The sequence below is a fragment of the Glycine soja genome, chromosome 14 (assembly GCF_004193775.1).
Source record: "Glycine soja cultivar W05 chromosome 14, ASM419377v2, whole genome shotgun sequence".
In the NCBI taxonomy this organism is placed as follows: domain Eukaryota; kingdom Viridiplantae; phylum Streptophyta; class Magnoliopsida; order Fabales; family Fabaceae; genus Glycine; species Glycine soja.
In genome coordinates, this window is record NC_041015.1 from 5898082 (window position 1) to 5914761 (window position 16680).

Sequence of the window (16680 nt, forward strand, 5' to 3'; positions counted from 1 at the left end):
AAAAAAACTAGGAACCAAATAGTAATTATTAGGAGAGGTTTACACAACCATCTAGTAATCCTCAACGTACTGTGGTTCTAAGTAAAAGCAAAATTATAAGAAAACTTTAAAAAGGAATGGGCTGTCTTGTATAATGCCAAGCATGTCCCCATGGAATAAGAGTTACAAACTTATAATATACCCACTCCATAAGTCGTATCAACGCATACCCACAATTCTATTTACTGTAATCACTCACAGAAGTGATGTAATCACAGCATTGCAACAGCGCGTCTTGAGCTTCAATCCTCAAGAGTTTTGTACATCACTATATATCACTAGAACACAACAACATGAGTGCATCATTTTCCAATAGATTCTATGGATCACCAACAGCAACCATGCAAAGCCAACATAGCCCCTCTATTCCAGCTCCTATTTCAAATATAAAAAATTTTCCATACGGAGAAAATTGAATTATCTTGTTCAAACAAAGAATTTCAAATTTAAAAAATTTGAATTTATTTATGCAAACAAAGCATTTTAAAAAAAATCAAACCAATTCAATTTTAGACATTTCAAATCCCCTAAAACTTTGAAATTCCTCATAGAAACACAAAATTATTCTAAGAAACAAGAATCAATAATTTTTTTTCTTCATTTTTTTCCGTGGTAGGGTACAGGGGTATTCACATATTAGATTTGATAGATTTTGAAAAGAAAAATCATTCAATTCAATTATTTTGATTTTATCAATTTATCATTCAATTGATTTAATTTAAATTTTAATTCAATCCGATTCAATCCAATCTAATTTAAAGCAGTTTGGATTAGATCGATTTTTTATTTTAATCCTACTTTTAACTTTTTTTTAAAAAGTACTAAATAAAAAGATAAGATATATAATAAAAAATAATTTAAAATATCAAATATAACGAATAATATAATATTTACCCATCTTAACTCAAATATTTAATAAAAATATCTTTAATTAAAAATATTTTTTATAAATAGATATAAGTTACATAATAATTTTATAAATCTATAAGAAATAAAAAAATGAGTGATATTATAAATTTACGGTTTAAAAGTTTTTCAAAAGGTATGCTTCGGTTACATTTAAGCTGGAAATTATATTCATGGTTCCTCCTTAAAACAAAAGAGATATCAGATTCAGTGTTATCGTCTACGTGCTCATAAAATCAAATGTAAAAAAATATACCCATCTCTAATTATTTTTTCTATTAATTACTCATCACATACGTAAAAGCAAAACCTTCATAAAATACATAATTAGACATGAAAAAAAAAAAGTATTTGGTTTTGTCAGCTAAACCTCACAAGGGATTGCATACAATCTAAAATGTGGAAAACTATGGAAGAATGACAGCATCTTAAAGCCACAATTATATCAAATTCCCCAGAAAGAAAATATAATCTTAATCCGGTAGAATTGCAATTTTCTCCATTTTCATGGAACACTAATTCCTAAAGAATGCAGTATGACCAGAAAGATCAAGATAGCCTGCTACCAAAAAAATTATTCAAGAGTATATGAAGACAACTTTACACTAGTGATCAAATCATGCATGCACCAATCCCTTATGTGGCAAAAAAGGAACAAGGTATACATGCTTCATTCCCCAATTTCCCAATAGATATTTAACTGCTTTCATCGACTTTTAAGAAAATCCTTCAAGGAAAATGGTGGAGGCCCCCCATCCTGCAATGAGCAAATGAAGGAATCAGTTTGAAACACTGACTAATTAATTTGTGGACAATAAAGTAGTTACACCTCTTGTTGCACTTGTGTACGGGTGCTTACATGCTCTTAAAAATAGATGAGCAAACAAATGGTATTATCAGTTGGACAGAATTAGTGTCAAAACTTAAATTGCAAAAGCTATTCCGTGAAAAATAGCCAACATATGCTGCCACCGAAAACAAACTGAAACAGGAAAATTATCAATTGCCTAACCTCCTGGCTTAAGCATTGTCTAACTACTGAGGTCTGTTGTATAAGCCGCTCCATGGCAGTGTGGATGGGAAGGTTAAAGTGTGCTGGCAATCACCAACATCAACAGAAAAAAATAAACAAAAAGCCAAAGACTATAGACCATATTTAGCAGGGATAGAACAAAGTATTGAGATTTGCAATAAAATATATATTAAGTATAAGGAGTATAGTGAAGTTAACCAACCGAGAATAGTTTGATTTAAACTATCCACAACTTGTTGCCGATAGTCTAAGCCGATCAGATGAAACATTGGGCATTCCACTGGATTCTCATAAGCAAGAAGGGACATAAAACCCTGAATCAAGGGCAGCTATATGTTTACTTCAACCTTAAAAACGCACACATGTATCAATAAATTGTTAGCAAAAGGAAAACATACTTCTATTTTGTCCATATATTTCTGCTCCTTCACACTAAAAGGACTCAACTTGGTCTGAGCAAACTCTAAAGCTTCTGTCCTGCCAATAACATGAGATTCTATGAAAGCAAGAAGTTTGCAACATGCTCTCTTGGAAGTAAAATTAATCTCATCTTACCATTTCTTAGAGCAGACAAGGTCTACAAAATGAAGGCTTAGAAGATCAAACAGCAAATCGTTATTGTTCTCCAGAATATCCTGTGCCAGCTGCCCCGTGAGCTCAATAGCCTTAAGTACATTTCCCTCCAATGCATGGTGAAAGATTCCTAAAGATTAATGAAATTTACCATCAAGGAGGCCTTACTACCTATAATATGCTCCAATTACAAACAACTTAGATTTTAGAAGCAATCCCCAGCATCCTCTGCAAGTGGAGAGGAGGGGAGAAATATTAAAAAGTCAAGAGAAGGCAACAAGATATGTTAGTTCAAAGGAATGCAAGAAAACAGTATATTTGACAAACTCAGACAACATTGTCAAAAACCAGTAGATGTTTCAAGTGGCATTAAGAGCAAAAATTGATTCATCAACTTTCAAATTGAGGTCCAGTAATCCAATGTTCATGTTTATATGATACAAATCTCTCAACAGTGACAACTAAGCAGGGTTTGAAGTACACAAGCAAATAAAAATGACATTCACAAGCAACCAAAGGTCTTCAATCCACCTTTTACACTGAAATACAACAATAAACCTACTTTTTCTTTTTTCCATGTTCTCCAAATGATCTGCAGGCTGCTTCATCCCAGTGCAAGAAATGAATGACTCTGACGACTCTTTGTAGCAATTATGTATAAGGTATGACAGAATGATGTTGTTGACATCGTTTTCATTTATAGCCTGTACAGAAATTAGTGCCAAAAGTTATGACAAGAGAAATAATACAAGTATATAAACTGGAATTCATAATTGTCCACACACAGAAACCAATAAAACACCTTATGCATCAGTTCTGTTAGAAGTAGCAATGCTGCATGAGCTCAAATTCAGTTTTCTTTTTCTCTCAGAAAAACAGGTTCAAAAAACACAACTAAGAAGGAACTGCTTAAGTTGAAATCTTTTCCATCACAGAAGTAAGTAGAAAAATGGATCCACATAAACAACAAAGAATTAAGCCTCAACAAATCCGAACTAACTCAAGTTTTCAAAAATCCTCAAAACATCAACAGCTTATTTATTGACAATGACAACTTAAATATGATATTTAAGCATGAATCAGATTTCAGTCTAAAATACCATGGCAACGCCCAAAATATACACAACATATAAAACGCATAAACAGGTTACACAGGACAAGAATGCAGACTGGATGTGCATATGAAATCATAAATTCATAATTTCCCTTAATTTCAAGATCAATGCATCACAAACTAAGCATTCCTAACACGAAACTAGAGATTGAATAGAATTCAAAATAAGCACTGCATTTTCCATGGTCGAAGATTGGGAAGGATAGATAGGTTTTGGTTTTCAACTCACTGCTTCAGATGAAAATAATTTTAGACTTACTTTGCTGCAAAATGAGTAGCCAAAATTATTAAAAAATAAATAAAGTGACAATCTTCTCTGAACCTCGACACGTATGCAGCAACTTTCATCGCACATTTTTTCCATTTGGTGAATGTCAATACGAATGAGTGTCGTCATGGTGAAGCAGTTTCATTGAATTGCATTTTAGGGTTCGTACCTCACGCTAAATAAAATGACTGAGAAGCATACAATCCTAGCAGAAGTAGTAATGAAAACTTTGAAAGAGAACAAAATGGACTATTGTTATAAGAGTGTGAGAGAGTAATTAATGTTTCGTACATAAACATAAATATAGCGAAGAAAGAAGAGTAGAGTGAAATTGAGAAGGGGATGGATAGTAAGAGAAGAAGAAGAAACGTACAATTTGTTCGTAGTGGCGAGGATCAACGTCCATGGGAGGGATACTGAGGAAAGGGACGAAACACGAAAGCGAGAAAGAAGAAGAAGAAAGGGTATTGTTATTAGTTGTTATTACTACAAGTCACGTGTGCGTATATGTATGTTTCTGGAGTCGAGGAGTCTAAGCTCAACTGCAGAAAGAAAGGGTACCAATGGAATGGAAATATGGAACTCGAGATGCCGCAGCGCACCCTCAACCTCAAGTACTCAACTAAGATTTTGTTAAAGGGGGTGTTTGGCAGGGAGAAATTCTTGGAAAAGTGAACGTCTGAAAAATCATAATTTGTAAAATAAGTTTGGTTAGTTTTCGGTGAAATGAGTATGTTTGATTAATATTTATATATTTCCCTTGAAATTAAAGATTTATATAAAATATATATCTAAAACGTTTTATTTGGGAACGTTTTCTTGTCTCTATCGAAAATTTCTTGTAGAAAAATAAATTAAAATTAATTTTTCAAAATCATTGTTATTTCATAATCTTTTTATTAATTATATATCATGAATTATAATTTTTTACTTTAAGGTTTTTAAAAAAGTAAAAACTTTCTCTCTACCAAACACACCTAACTGTTAATAATAACTACAAGTATTAACTAAAAAGTTCTATAATGAAATTGTTATTAATTTTAAATTTTATTGTACATATTTATTCTCTGTCATTTTGTTTGTCATTATTATTATTATTATTATTATTATTATTATTATTATTAAAAGGTTTCTATGGGTGATTATTTATCATATCTTTTTATTATATTTTAAATTATTTATCATAGAATGAAAAAGAATCTAATTAAAATGTGAGATGAAACATATAATAAAAAATTACTTTCTCCGTTATAAAATGACTTATGTTTAATGTTTTTTTTTACAAATTAAAAAAAATAAGTATTTCAAAATAATAATATTTGTTGGGGGATGATTTTACTAAAATATACTCATTCTTTTTTCAATTTTAAAATAAAAAGTAAGATATTTGACACCATTCATGGTGGGTTCCCTTATATACACTTTCGTACCAAACAAATTCGCACTCTACAGCATTTTCCATAAAAAAAATCCACCTTTAACTTTAAGATCAACCTCTCCAAAATGACACGCTATTATACTTCAGTACACAATTAAACTTAAAAGAAGTCCCAAAATCTCGTTACTACAATACTACCAGGTTTCAGTTAAAGTAAACTAACTAGAGATAAAGACCAAAGCCATATAAGAATGCAGATTTGGATTACAGAGTTAGATTTTTTGGGTGCTGTTTGCATGGTTTTCTAATTCTTGTGCTCCTTTTCAATGAATACGTACCTTGTTAGTCTACATATGTATTAGTTCTTGTTTTCTAATCAGGGGAGACAGTATAGACCGCACTTGAGAGACGTATCTAAGTTTTCTCCTTTATAATTTTTTTTTCCCTTGAGACCATACACAGAATATAATAATCATGTTCCAGTTATATAGAAATATTATTACGTGCAGCAAAATTATTATATTTACTATGATTTAAAGTAGTAGTAATTATTAACAAATATCGAGCAGATGAAATTACGAATCAAAATTTACAACTTGTATTGTACTATTGGTATATCCCCCTACCAGTTTTGACTTAAGAGGAAGAAGGAAAGGCATCTTTAACAGCAGAAGCAGCAGTGAGGTAATTAAGCGTGTTCTTCAACGTGTCCTTTTCCCTCTTCAACCTGGTGGCAGTGTCCTCCAACTCCAGAAGCGCTTGTTGCTCCCTCGGAGCACCCTCGAACGTGCTTCCGACAAAGAACGAAAACGGCGTCGGAAAAAGATTCCGTCGCAAGTTCCCAATCTCCTTATTCTCCCCCTTCTTCCCTCCCAACCTATTCGACAACCTTATCACGTCCTTCATGTACCCTTCCACCTCACGCGCCAGCCCCTCCACGTCATCGCCTCCGACATTAATCTCGGACGGCCTGTCTTCCAGCCACGTCACGCGCCCCACAAGGTACGGCTTCGTCCGCACCACGTCGTTCACGCGGAACCGCTCCTGCCCCTTGCACACTAAGAAGAACCTGTCGCGCAGATATAAGAAATAAGGGAAGGAGGAAAAGAATCAGAAAAAATTAAAATTATAAGATTGACTTTATATTAAATAAAAAAATGAAATACAAGTGGTGAATTAACAAATTAATAACTAACATTGGATCGATAAAAAATAAAAAATAAAAGAAGAAGAAGAAGAAGAACCTGTCGTCGACGAGGCGCTCGTGTTTGACGACCTCGCCCACGCAGCCGACCTCGGCGGTGCCCGAGACGGCGTCGTTGTAGATGACGCCGAAGCGGAGGTCGGTATGGAGGAGCGTGTGCATCATGATGCGGTAGCGGAACTCGAAGATCTGGAGGGGGAGGATCGCACCGGGGAAGAGGACCAAAGGGAGAGGGAAGAGAGGGAGCTCCAGCGCGTCGTCGTGGGGCTGCTTCTCCGACGACGCCGAGCATCGGAGAGAGTCGAGACTCCGGCGACGGCGCAACAGTGAGGATGACAACGGCAGAGTGTTAGTGTTACTACTGAAACAAGTTAAGGAGTGGTTGGTGTGAGATGGTAGGAGCTGTGGGATTGGAAATGATGCCATTGTTTTTGTAGAATAAGTGAGACAGGAAACGCATTAGTAGCTAGTGTGTTTGGAAGGTGCAGGGTAATGTTTGGAGTCGGGAATGTGACTGGCTTAGGCATTTGGCTCTGGCTTTCACCTGTCATTATTGTTGGTTTGAGAATTGGATTAGATAGAGAGAGTGTGGAAATTTTGGTGGTTTTGAGGTACTGTGTGGATGGATATAGTACTAAGTGGTTTAGGATATTCCACGTTGGACTCGGCAACTGCTAGACCTGACTCTCCAATCATGCTGTTAGGTTACTTCCTCTGCTTCTGTAAAATCATTAATTCAGTTTTTAATCCTTATGTGAATTTGAATTCTTGGTTCTTAAATTATTTTTAAATAATTTATAGTTATTAAAAATAGTTTTTATTATTTATAATTTCTGTTAAGGGTGGATTAAATTATTTACGTAAATGGTTGTCACTATTAAAAATTACTGTTTGACATTCCAGATCTCCTCATCATTACTGTTTGACATTCCAGATCTCCTCATGGATGATTATTATATATTTATGGGTGTTTGGAGCAGGTTCCACAATAATTCTTCTTTTTTTCTTTTCTTTTGCATATTAACAACACGTGATGTGTACGTGACATACACTTAACATTTAATGTGTCGTGACATCTCATTACTTAATAGAGAACATTAATGGTAAAAATTATTTTTAATAATGGTATAATTTTTTTAAAAAAAATAATTTTAGGACCAAAAAGTTAGAACCCCATAATTTGAAAACTAAAATCTTAATTAACCCAATGTAAAATTTCATTTCAGAATATGTTTTCTTTTTATGTTTTTGAAATGATGAATCCAAAAAGTAAAAAAAAAAATGCAGAAAGCAATTTGGGAAGTCCGAGAAGCAATAGCCCCCCAATCACTTCAAGGCCCAATGTCTATGATGGCCTGTTTCTAGTAGGGGCGACTAACGATTACATCCATGGCCTGTTTCTGTCATTTATAATCAGTTATATATCTATATTTTAAAAATAATAATTAGTTAGTTATAATTATAATATACACTTATAATCTAGTTATTTATTAATTATGATTATAGTTATATAAATATTCAAATTCACGAGTATCCCTAATACGCCATATGCCAGAAGGAGAGTCTTCTTCTCTGCCTACGACATCGACTTTTTCTCTCCCCCAACAGATCGTTATTCCTTTACCAAAAATGTAGTTGTTGTAGAAGCATGTTCTTCTTCATGAGGATGTTTTGTGCTCACCTTCTTCCTCATCGTTCATGAGAAGCATTATTGCAGAAGCCTGGAGTGTGAAGCTTACAAAACGCATTTGAGAAGATTTGAAATTTTTTCCTTTAATTTTTAGTAGTCATTTGCTTGAGAAGTGTTGCTTCTTCTTCTCTACTTAGAATTGTTTCAATAAAATAAACTATATACTTCCGCACGGAAAAACCCATTGAGGAAACGTTATGCAGAAGCAACACCTACCCTGCTATGCTACATGCAATTCTTTATGTTTCTTAAAACCAACTAAAATGGAAGTTGAAAAAATTAGTTGTTAATTGAAAGTAGAAAAATTAACTTATTAAATTATAAATATATGATAAAATTAACTATTAAAACAATTGAAAAATATAAAATAAAAATAATATAATTATGATTTATTTAAAAAATAGTAACTAGAAAATTGGATAAAATATTAAAGATAAAAATAAAAAAAATTAAAAGCTAAAAGTTAGTATTTAAAAAATATGTTATTTCGTTTCAAAAAAAAATTAGAAACTACTAAAAAAATTATTTACTGAACATTCAAACAAATTTTTTAACTAATAAAAAAGATTAAAAATTAACTAAAATATTTTATCAAATATAACTTTAATGAAACTTGAGAGATGATGAGAAAAAATATTTAAATTAAAGTAGAAAAAAATAAGTATAGGACTTTTTTTTTTGTTTGAAAAAAGTCCCCTTAAATATTTACCTCTTTCCCACAACCAAAACACCCCTAAAAGCTAATTCAAATTCACTTGTACTACTACTCATAATGGACATATAAGAATGCATCTATTTTAAAACCAACGGTCTAATGTTATTCTGTGGGTGTCAATTCCTAAAAAAAAACTTCTTCAATCTGCACCTGTCCAAACATATTCAAATGAAATCAATTTTTTTAACTATTTTAACCTGAGATTTGTTTTAAGCTATTCCCATCACATCATATAATTCTTATAATATATTTATATTTATATTTCTCATTTTAGGTCTTTAGATAGTACATTAGGTGTCTATGCAATATTTTTCTTGTAAAAATAAGGGCAATTGTTGCCTTATGGATACACCTTTTTTATGGTTAAATATACATCCAAATGCATTTTCTTTGTTTTTATATATTTAAGCAAAATTAGAATGTTATGATTGTTACTAGCAAGAAGTTTCCCTTCTAATTAAGAATAGGGATGAATTCAAGGGGCCAAGCAGGGGTCTCACCCCACCTCTCTCTCCAAGGATCCATTGTTTATATAAAAAAAATAAAGAAATATTAATAACGAAAAATATATAAAAAATAAGTTTTTGAGTTGATATTTACTTAAAAAAATTAGTAGTAAATCATATCTCTAATTTTATCCACAAAATAAATAATAAAATAGCTTAAAAACATTATTTATTAAAAGATAAATATTTATATATTATGTAACTAAAAAAAAATTCGATCCCCTTTAATACATTCCAGTATCCGTCCCTGACTAAAACTTGGCTAGGTTGTCATGTTATTGCAAAGGAGTGGTTTTCAAAACTACTGAGGACACAAATCAATCCAGTGAGAGATGCAATACAAAGATGTCAAACATCTATGTTATTAACGTTTGTTAATCCCGAGGATTTTCATTATTGCTCGATTTTTCTCAAGTTGATGATGGATCCAGTAGCAATGTCAACGGGTCAAACTTAAGATCGGTCCCCCATTTAGAAATGGCTCATAGCTGAAAACATGACATGTCCCAAAATAGAGAAGAAGCTAACAAACATAGAGTCAGTTCCCAAATACAACACTCAAAAAGCTCCATCCAACAATCATGCACTGATAATGGCATTTTGCTCAAACTCATGTAGCTCGTGAATATTTTAAAATGGAATATACCTAAATTAAAATGTATAAAATTAACAAAACAACATGATTTTAGATTTTTCCTAGAAAACATGATTTTAGAATAATTAATTGAGTTATAATTAATATATATATATATATATATATATATATATATTCAAACAATATAAAATGTATATCAAGATATTAATTAAGGTATATGAGTTTTTGAATGAATATATGCATATCCTAAAGAATATGTGAAGTGTCTATTATCGAGTGTGTTAATTATTTGATATGAGTTTATTTTAATTTATTGTCTCTAATGGAAAAAATTTTATGGTATTTCAACATCATAAAATAATGTGGTCATCTAGAAGGGTGGTAAGGTGTTACTATAATTTTTTTTCTAAATAAAATATTTATTTTTTTGTTACTATTTAAAAATATTTTCAGTTAAATTTTGATCTGTTAAGTAGTTATAATAAAATTAATAATTTTCAATAATATGAGAATTCATTATTAAATGATAATGTACCAAATTTTGTATTTTAATACATTTTAATTAAAATTATATTTAAAAAAAATTAAAACATAATATACAACTAGCAAGTTTTTCATACATTGCATGAGAATGAATTGCGAATGGTAATTCAAAATTTCATAATATCCCGATAACACTCAATGTATATTTTCCATAAAAATTAAAACATGCATACACAACTAACAAAGTTTTCATTGTAATTCAACCAAATCATTTTGGAAGATGTATCTTTTTTATTTTCTGAATAATATCTAGCAAAGTTTAACGTGAAAAAACAACAAAGTTTGCATACATTTATTTTTTCTGGTCGTTGCCTGCCCTTATCCCTTCACAGTTGTAGTCTTCAGTTTCCACCATTCCTCTTCCCTTTCCGGCAACCCTTTCGTTTCTCAAATTAAACTCAAATCTTTATGTTCAAATCTCTAATAACATGCATCTTCTTTATGAATATAACATTTAGATCCATGATATCAATACAGAAAATCAACAAAAATACACAAAACAAGTCCTCAAGACAAACCAGAATAAAAAATAATTACAGAGAAAAAGAAGAAAACAATCAATGCTTTCCATCATATATTTGAAATTGTTCACACAACATAACTATTACAGAGAACAAAAACTTACAAAGAACAACCCATCACAGAAAATAAAAGACCGCAAAATCATCGCATCAAGCTAAACCCACCATGAACCACCTCCGTCAAAATTGCAAACCACCTATCATGAAAAACCCACTGCGAACTACCCATCAAAAAAACCAGATCTGATTGAAAAAACTGAGATAAGTCAGAACCCATCACAGAAAAAGAACTCAAGAAAATTTGCTAGATCTAGAAAGGAGAAGGGAGGTGGGTGGTCCTGGGTGTTGGTGATTGATAATTAGTATGCATACTTAATTTTTGTACTTAAATTATATAATAATTACTTTTTTTTCTCTTTTAATGATCCTTTTGACCTAAAGTGTGTGTTTTGTTTTATTATAGAGTTATGGTACATCAACTAAGGATTGAAAAATGTGTGAAAAATTGGAACAACACCTCTACCAGGCCAAACTAGAAGAACAAGCATATGATGGTTTTCTCAAGTCAATTGTAAGATACACGTGTGATAAGCACATATACAAACTTAATTAGAGTTATTCAAGTCAGTTGTAGTTGTACTATACATCTCTGCTTGGCTTGCAATGCACATGTATACATGTAGGCTTAACGCGATTTTTCAAAAAACATGACAATGTAATATTTTGAGGTGTTTTATAAGGGGATGTATTATTCCATTGAGGTTAGTTTGTCTAGGGCACGATTCTGAAGAAAAAAAATTCATTTTGGGAGTTTTTCTTCTTTGAAATAATTTTATACGGAAATTTTTTTTTAACATTATATCAAAAATATTTTTAGTAGGCCAAAATATACACCAAATATCATTTTCTAAGCCAAAAATATTTTTTTTCTCTTGAATCTTGTTCTATTTTTATGTCATTATTTATTATTATTGAAGTTTACATTTTTGCACTTTAACATGGAAATATATTTATTTTTAGTTATTTGGTTGTTTAAAATTGAAATTGATATATAGGCTATGTCCAATCAAAGTTCCAATCAACTTCACACTCGTCTGGTTTGATATATTTGTGAAGGAGTTAACCATAGGAAAGAAGAAAAGAAGAGGCTCCTGCCATGCAAGATCCAAGCTGCGGGCCAACGCAAGTCAGAGACAAAGGAGGAAGGAAAGAAGAAAATGAATAGTAGGAGAAAAGGGGTGACAGAGAGTGAAAATAAAAAATCAAATGAAGTAATAACAAAGTTATTTGGTGCTTTATGACCATCCTATATCCAAATTATCTGCACCCTCCATTTAAATATTATCAAATCTAAACGGTCAAGAAATGTTCGCATTGTGCCTACCCTTATAAAACATTCTTGTCATATCGTGCATATCCATCGTTAGCCAAAGTCTATTATACTCCCATTGTATCTTTCATTTTGTCTCACACTTCTCTCTCTTTTCTTCTTATTGTTCTCTAATTATATATATATTTAAAACATTACCATAACATCCTCTCTATTTAATATGATAGGAAGTATGCAATTATGCAAAGAGAGTTAAATGTATTTGGACATCGACAGAGTCCACATGCATCAGTCATGAAATAGCATTTAAATTGGGCAGAAAACATTATAAAAACGTTGCAAGGCCTATTAGCTTTTCCTTTAAGAAAAGTAATAAAAAATTTATTTTTATATTACGTAAAATAATATAAAAATCTCATGTATGTTCAAGACTATTAGTATGTAATCCTTAAAATAAATTAAATTTTAAAAGTAAATAAATTATGTTTTTATTTATTTGTCTGAGATATTTATAAACAATTATTAAAATAGCTCTTTTCATTTAGTTTATTTTTTAAATAGTTAAAATTAAAACTTAAAAAATTTAATGCTCTTATATTAATAACTAATAAAATAATTATAATTTTATACTACTAATTTTTAGTTCATAATTTTTATTAATAAATGTTGGATAGATATAAATGTTTTTTTATATAAAATATAGATTTTTTAGAGGTAAATATAAATGTTAATAATCATGACCACTTCATCATTTATAGGTATCTTCTCAAATTATGAAATCGTGGGTTTGTGAGATCCATACATGTCACACCATATTGATTAAGAGTTTTAATGTGATATTAAATAAAAAACAATTTTAGATAATTAAAAACATTGAATGGACGGTTAACACTTTCCTAATTTTCCTATGAGAAGCCACGACATCGGATGAACAATTGAACACACCTAAAAAAAAACAATTCTTGATCATTAACAAATTAAACAATGAATGAACGGTTCATATTTTCCTATAATTTATTGTTGCACGTTTATGACAAAATCAATATATTCTCTCTATCTCCATCTTTCCCGTTTTTCTGTACAAAGTCAATGTATTTTTTTAATATTTTTTAATGATTATATTATATATACTATCTTTTATTCTTGATTAAACTTGTAGAATCAAGTGGCAAAACACTTTTTTAAAAGTAATTATATATTTAAAATTTAAACTTGAAATGACTACACGCTAGTTAACGTTTCTAGTCAACAAAAACTCAACGCTTAAGATTTTGATACACAAATGGAAAAATATAATTAATATTTTGGATTTTATAGAATTTAACATGTAATTGTTAATATAAATTTTGACTTTTATTAATGAGTTTCCTTTATTTCTCATTCTACAATAAATAATTAATAATATAATATTAAAAAGTAAAAATTAATAAGTTATTAGTTTGGATGGTAATAAATTTCATCCTCTCTTTAGTATCGCAATTCAGTCTTATGAATAAAAAAAGATGATTAAAAAAATATATCATTAAAGATAATTAATCAGTTTTTTTTACGAATATTAATATTAATACAATTGATAAATATTTTGTCAATTTTATTTCATGATTAAAAAATAATGAAAACAAACTGGTATAATTAATATAAATAAACAATTAATAATATAATAAGAAAATATTTAATTAGTATTATAAAATTACAGTTAAAGTAGTCAAAACAAAATTAACATTAGGATGAGAGTAGCATATAAGAAGCCTCGACCTTGGGATTTCTCTCACATCATTCTCAATCTGGCTCTCTAAGAAACATGGCTGAAGAGGGTCAGGTTGTCGGCGTCCACACCGTTGATGCGTGGAACCAGCAACTGCAGAATGGAAAAGACTCCCAAAAATTGGTTAGCATCCAAACAAACCTCAACTTCTTCATTAATTTGCTTTCTGCACCTCCCTACTTTCTACTCAACTTTGTTTTGAACTCGAGATCTTTCATTTTACTGTCCCTTTATGTCCTTAATCCCTGTGGATTGCAAAACTATCCAGTCCCTTACCAACAAATCATTAGATGATCCGAAAAAACTGTGGTTCGGTTACTATATTTTTAATGGTTTAATTACCCTTTAGATCTTATACTTTTTAAATTAATCAAGTCTTTAAATTTTACATTTTAATTTCCAATAAAAAATTTTAACTAATAGATTTAAAAAATTTTAACGACCTAAATCTTTTAAGAATTAAAATATAAATTTTAGGAATTAAAAAATCCATTATCATATTAAAAAAAATTTCTTTTAAAAAAAAATTAAAAACTATAAGAATTAAATGGATAATTAAATTATTTTTAATTTATAAAAAAGATTAACAATATATCATATGGAGATTGGTCCGATTTGCATGGTTTTGGAGGGTACAATAATTTATCTTTCATAGGCTATAAAATGTTCACTTTTTTTATAAAAAAAGAAACAATGAAGAAAAAAAATCCTTAGATCCATATGGTGTGCCAGCAAGTATAAACATAGACGTGTGGCTTTTGAGGTGTAGTTGACTTTGCATTTTCACGATCACAAGCCACAACTTTGTCGGCATTGATTATGAATTTAATATGCTTTAATTATTTTTAACGTGGGTTGTTATAATTTTATTTGCTTTTAATCTTCTTAATTTTTTTTAATTTGCTTGTTTTTTTAAATAATAAATAATCATATGATAGAAATGTGGGATGGATCTAGTTATTTTAAGTCAGTAATCATTAATATTATGAGATTGTATGGAATGTGATATGAAAAAAATATTTTTAAATATTTTAATTTAAAACTAATATTTTTTTAAAGAGTCAAATTAGCTAAAAAATCATGTTTATAAAAATTAAAGATATGCATTCAATCTTATATTGTTAATTTTTTTATACCGTCCTGTATTATAATTGATGCATGTAGACTTTCCTGTGTCCAAATACATTTAATTTTGTAGTAGCATAGTTTTGATTAGAAAAAACTCTTTGCATAGTTGTGCCATCTAAGTGTATATTACCTGCTTCCTTTCTTTTTTTTTTATAAGATACCTTCTTCCTTATCTTCTTATCATAGTATTACATAGAGAAATTTCATTTATACTATTTTTTTTTATGCTTTTTTAAAATAAGAGAAAAAAATAAGAAGGCGAGAGAAGAAAGATGGAGAGAGAGAGAAATGTGAGATTAGATGTACTAGAATTTTGCTGTATGAATAATATATCTATTAAGATTTACAAATTATATATGATGTTATCCTCAAGTTTCTGAAAGAAAATGGCATTGCATTTAATTGCTAGATTGTGGTGGATTTTACTGCTTCCTGGTGTGGTCCATGCCGTTTTATTGCCCCAGTTCTGGCAGAGATTGCTAGGCATACTCCTCAAGTGATCTTCCTCAAGGTGGATGTGGATGAAGTGAGGGTAAGCATATACTAATACATAATTTGAATCAATCTATCCTCTGTCACTTATTTCATTTTGTTTTAACTAAAATTTACTAATAATTCTACAATTGCATTGCATTGATGTTTTCAGCCTGTTGCTGAGGAATATTCCATTGAGGCCATGCCAACCTTCCTCTTCTTGAAAGATGGCAAGATCGTGGATAAGGTTGTTGGTGCTAAGAAGGAGGAGCTGCAACTCACCATAGCCAAGCATGTATCTGCTGCTGCTGCTTCTTCTTGAAGTGAAGTATCATCATATGAAAGAAGATCAAGAATAATGCATTTTAATGTTTTCAAGTCAGTTTGCATGTTTTCTCTATGGATATTGAGTTGGCAGAACATTGAGTGATGTATAAAAATAAAATTGTTGCATTGTCTTTTTTTCGTATTAGCGAATTAATACAATTTTATGAATAAGTATGTGTGTGTTCTATATTTTTTTTATCATTGCCGTGACCTTGTTACTTTCTGTGATTTCTTTGCTTCAAGATGGAAGGGGATAGTACTTTGGGTAAACAGAGTGAGACTGGCGCTTGCTATTATCAGTGTTGGTCTAAATAGCTCCAAGATGGAAGGGTACTTTGAAAACTATATAATCAAGTATTTTTTTTAAACTACAATATTTAGAGTCATGTTTGAGTAATTCACTTTGAAAGAAGTAAGGTCTCTTTACTATGTTGTAAAAATAAGAATAAGGACAAGCTATTTTGTAAATTCTTTCTCTTCGAATGATACCTAAAGAGAAAATAAGGAGTCATTTCACTTGAGAAAGTGTTTTTATTTTCTTATTTTATCTTTAATTATAAATTCTTGAAAA

General features: G+C 30.3%; 3 protein-coding genes across 5 annotated transcripts; 1 reads left to right on the top strand and 2 right to left on the bottom strand.

Annotated features, from left to right (window-relative positions):
- Positions 1 to 1239: 1239 nt before the first annotated feature.
- On the bottom strand, positions 1240 to 4645 carry LOC114385027 (glucose-induced degradation protein 8 homolog). 2 transcript variants are annotated; one of them, XM_028344960.1, is made up of 7 exons: positions 4307 to 4642; positions 3114 to 3255; positions 2534 to 2681; positions 2377 to 2455; positions 2181 to 2292; positions 1958 to 2040; positions 1240 to 1702 (listed from the first exon to the last, which is right to left on the bottom strand). In XM_028344960.1, exons 1-7 carry the CDS (start codon positions 4337 to 4339, stop codon positions 1652 to 1654), a joined length of 648 nt encoding a protein of 215 aa, XP_028200761.1. In that variant the 5' UTR covers positions 4340 to 4642; the 3' UTR covers positions 1240 to 1651. The 2 variants fall into 2 exon arrangements, with proteins under 2 accessions (XP_028200761.1, XP_028200760.1); XM_028344959.1 differs by lacking the exon at positions 1240 to 1702 and having other exon boundaries at positions 1709 to 2040; positions 4307 to 4645.
- Positions 2916 to 7085, bottom strand: LOC114385026 (lon protease 2-like). 2 transcript variants are annotated; one of them, XM_028344957.1, is made up of 3 exons: positions 6556 to 7085; positions 5938 to 6380; positions 2916 to 3255 (listed from the first exon to the last, which is right to left on the bottom strand). In XM_028344957.1, exons 1-2 carry the CDS (start codon positions 6939 to 6941, stop codon positions 5948 to 5950), a joined length of 819 nt encoding a protein of 272 aa, XP_028200758.1. In that variant the 5' UTR covers positions 6942 to 7085; the 3' UTR covers positions 2916 to 3255; positions 5938 to 5947. The 2 variants fall into 2 exon arrangements, with proteins under 2 accessions (XP_028200758.1, XP_028200757.1); XM_028344956.1 differs by lacking the exon at positions 2916 to 3255 and having other exon boundaries at positions 5808 to 6380; positions 6556 to 7084.
- Positions 7086 to 14146: 7061 nt separating this feature from the next.
- On the top strand, positions 14147 to 16310 carry LOC114384288 (thioredoxin H-type 2-like). Its single transcript, XM_028343949.1, has 3 exons — positions 14147 to 14303; positions 15718 to 15840; positions 15955 to 16310. The coding sequence occupies exons 1-3, from the start codon at positions 14217 to 14219 to the stop codon at positions 16102 to 16104; spliced, it is 360 nt and encodes a 119-aa protein (XP_028199750.1). The 5' UTR covers positions 14147 to 14216; the 3' UTR covers positions 16105 to 16310.
- Positions 16311 to 16680: the final 370 nt, after the last annotated feature.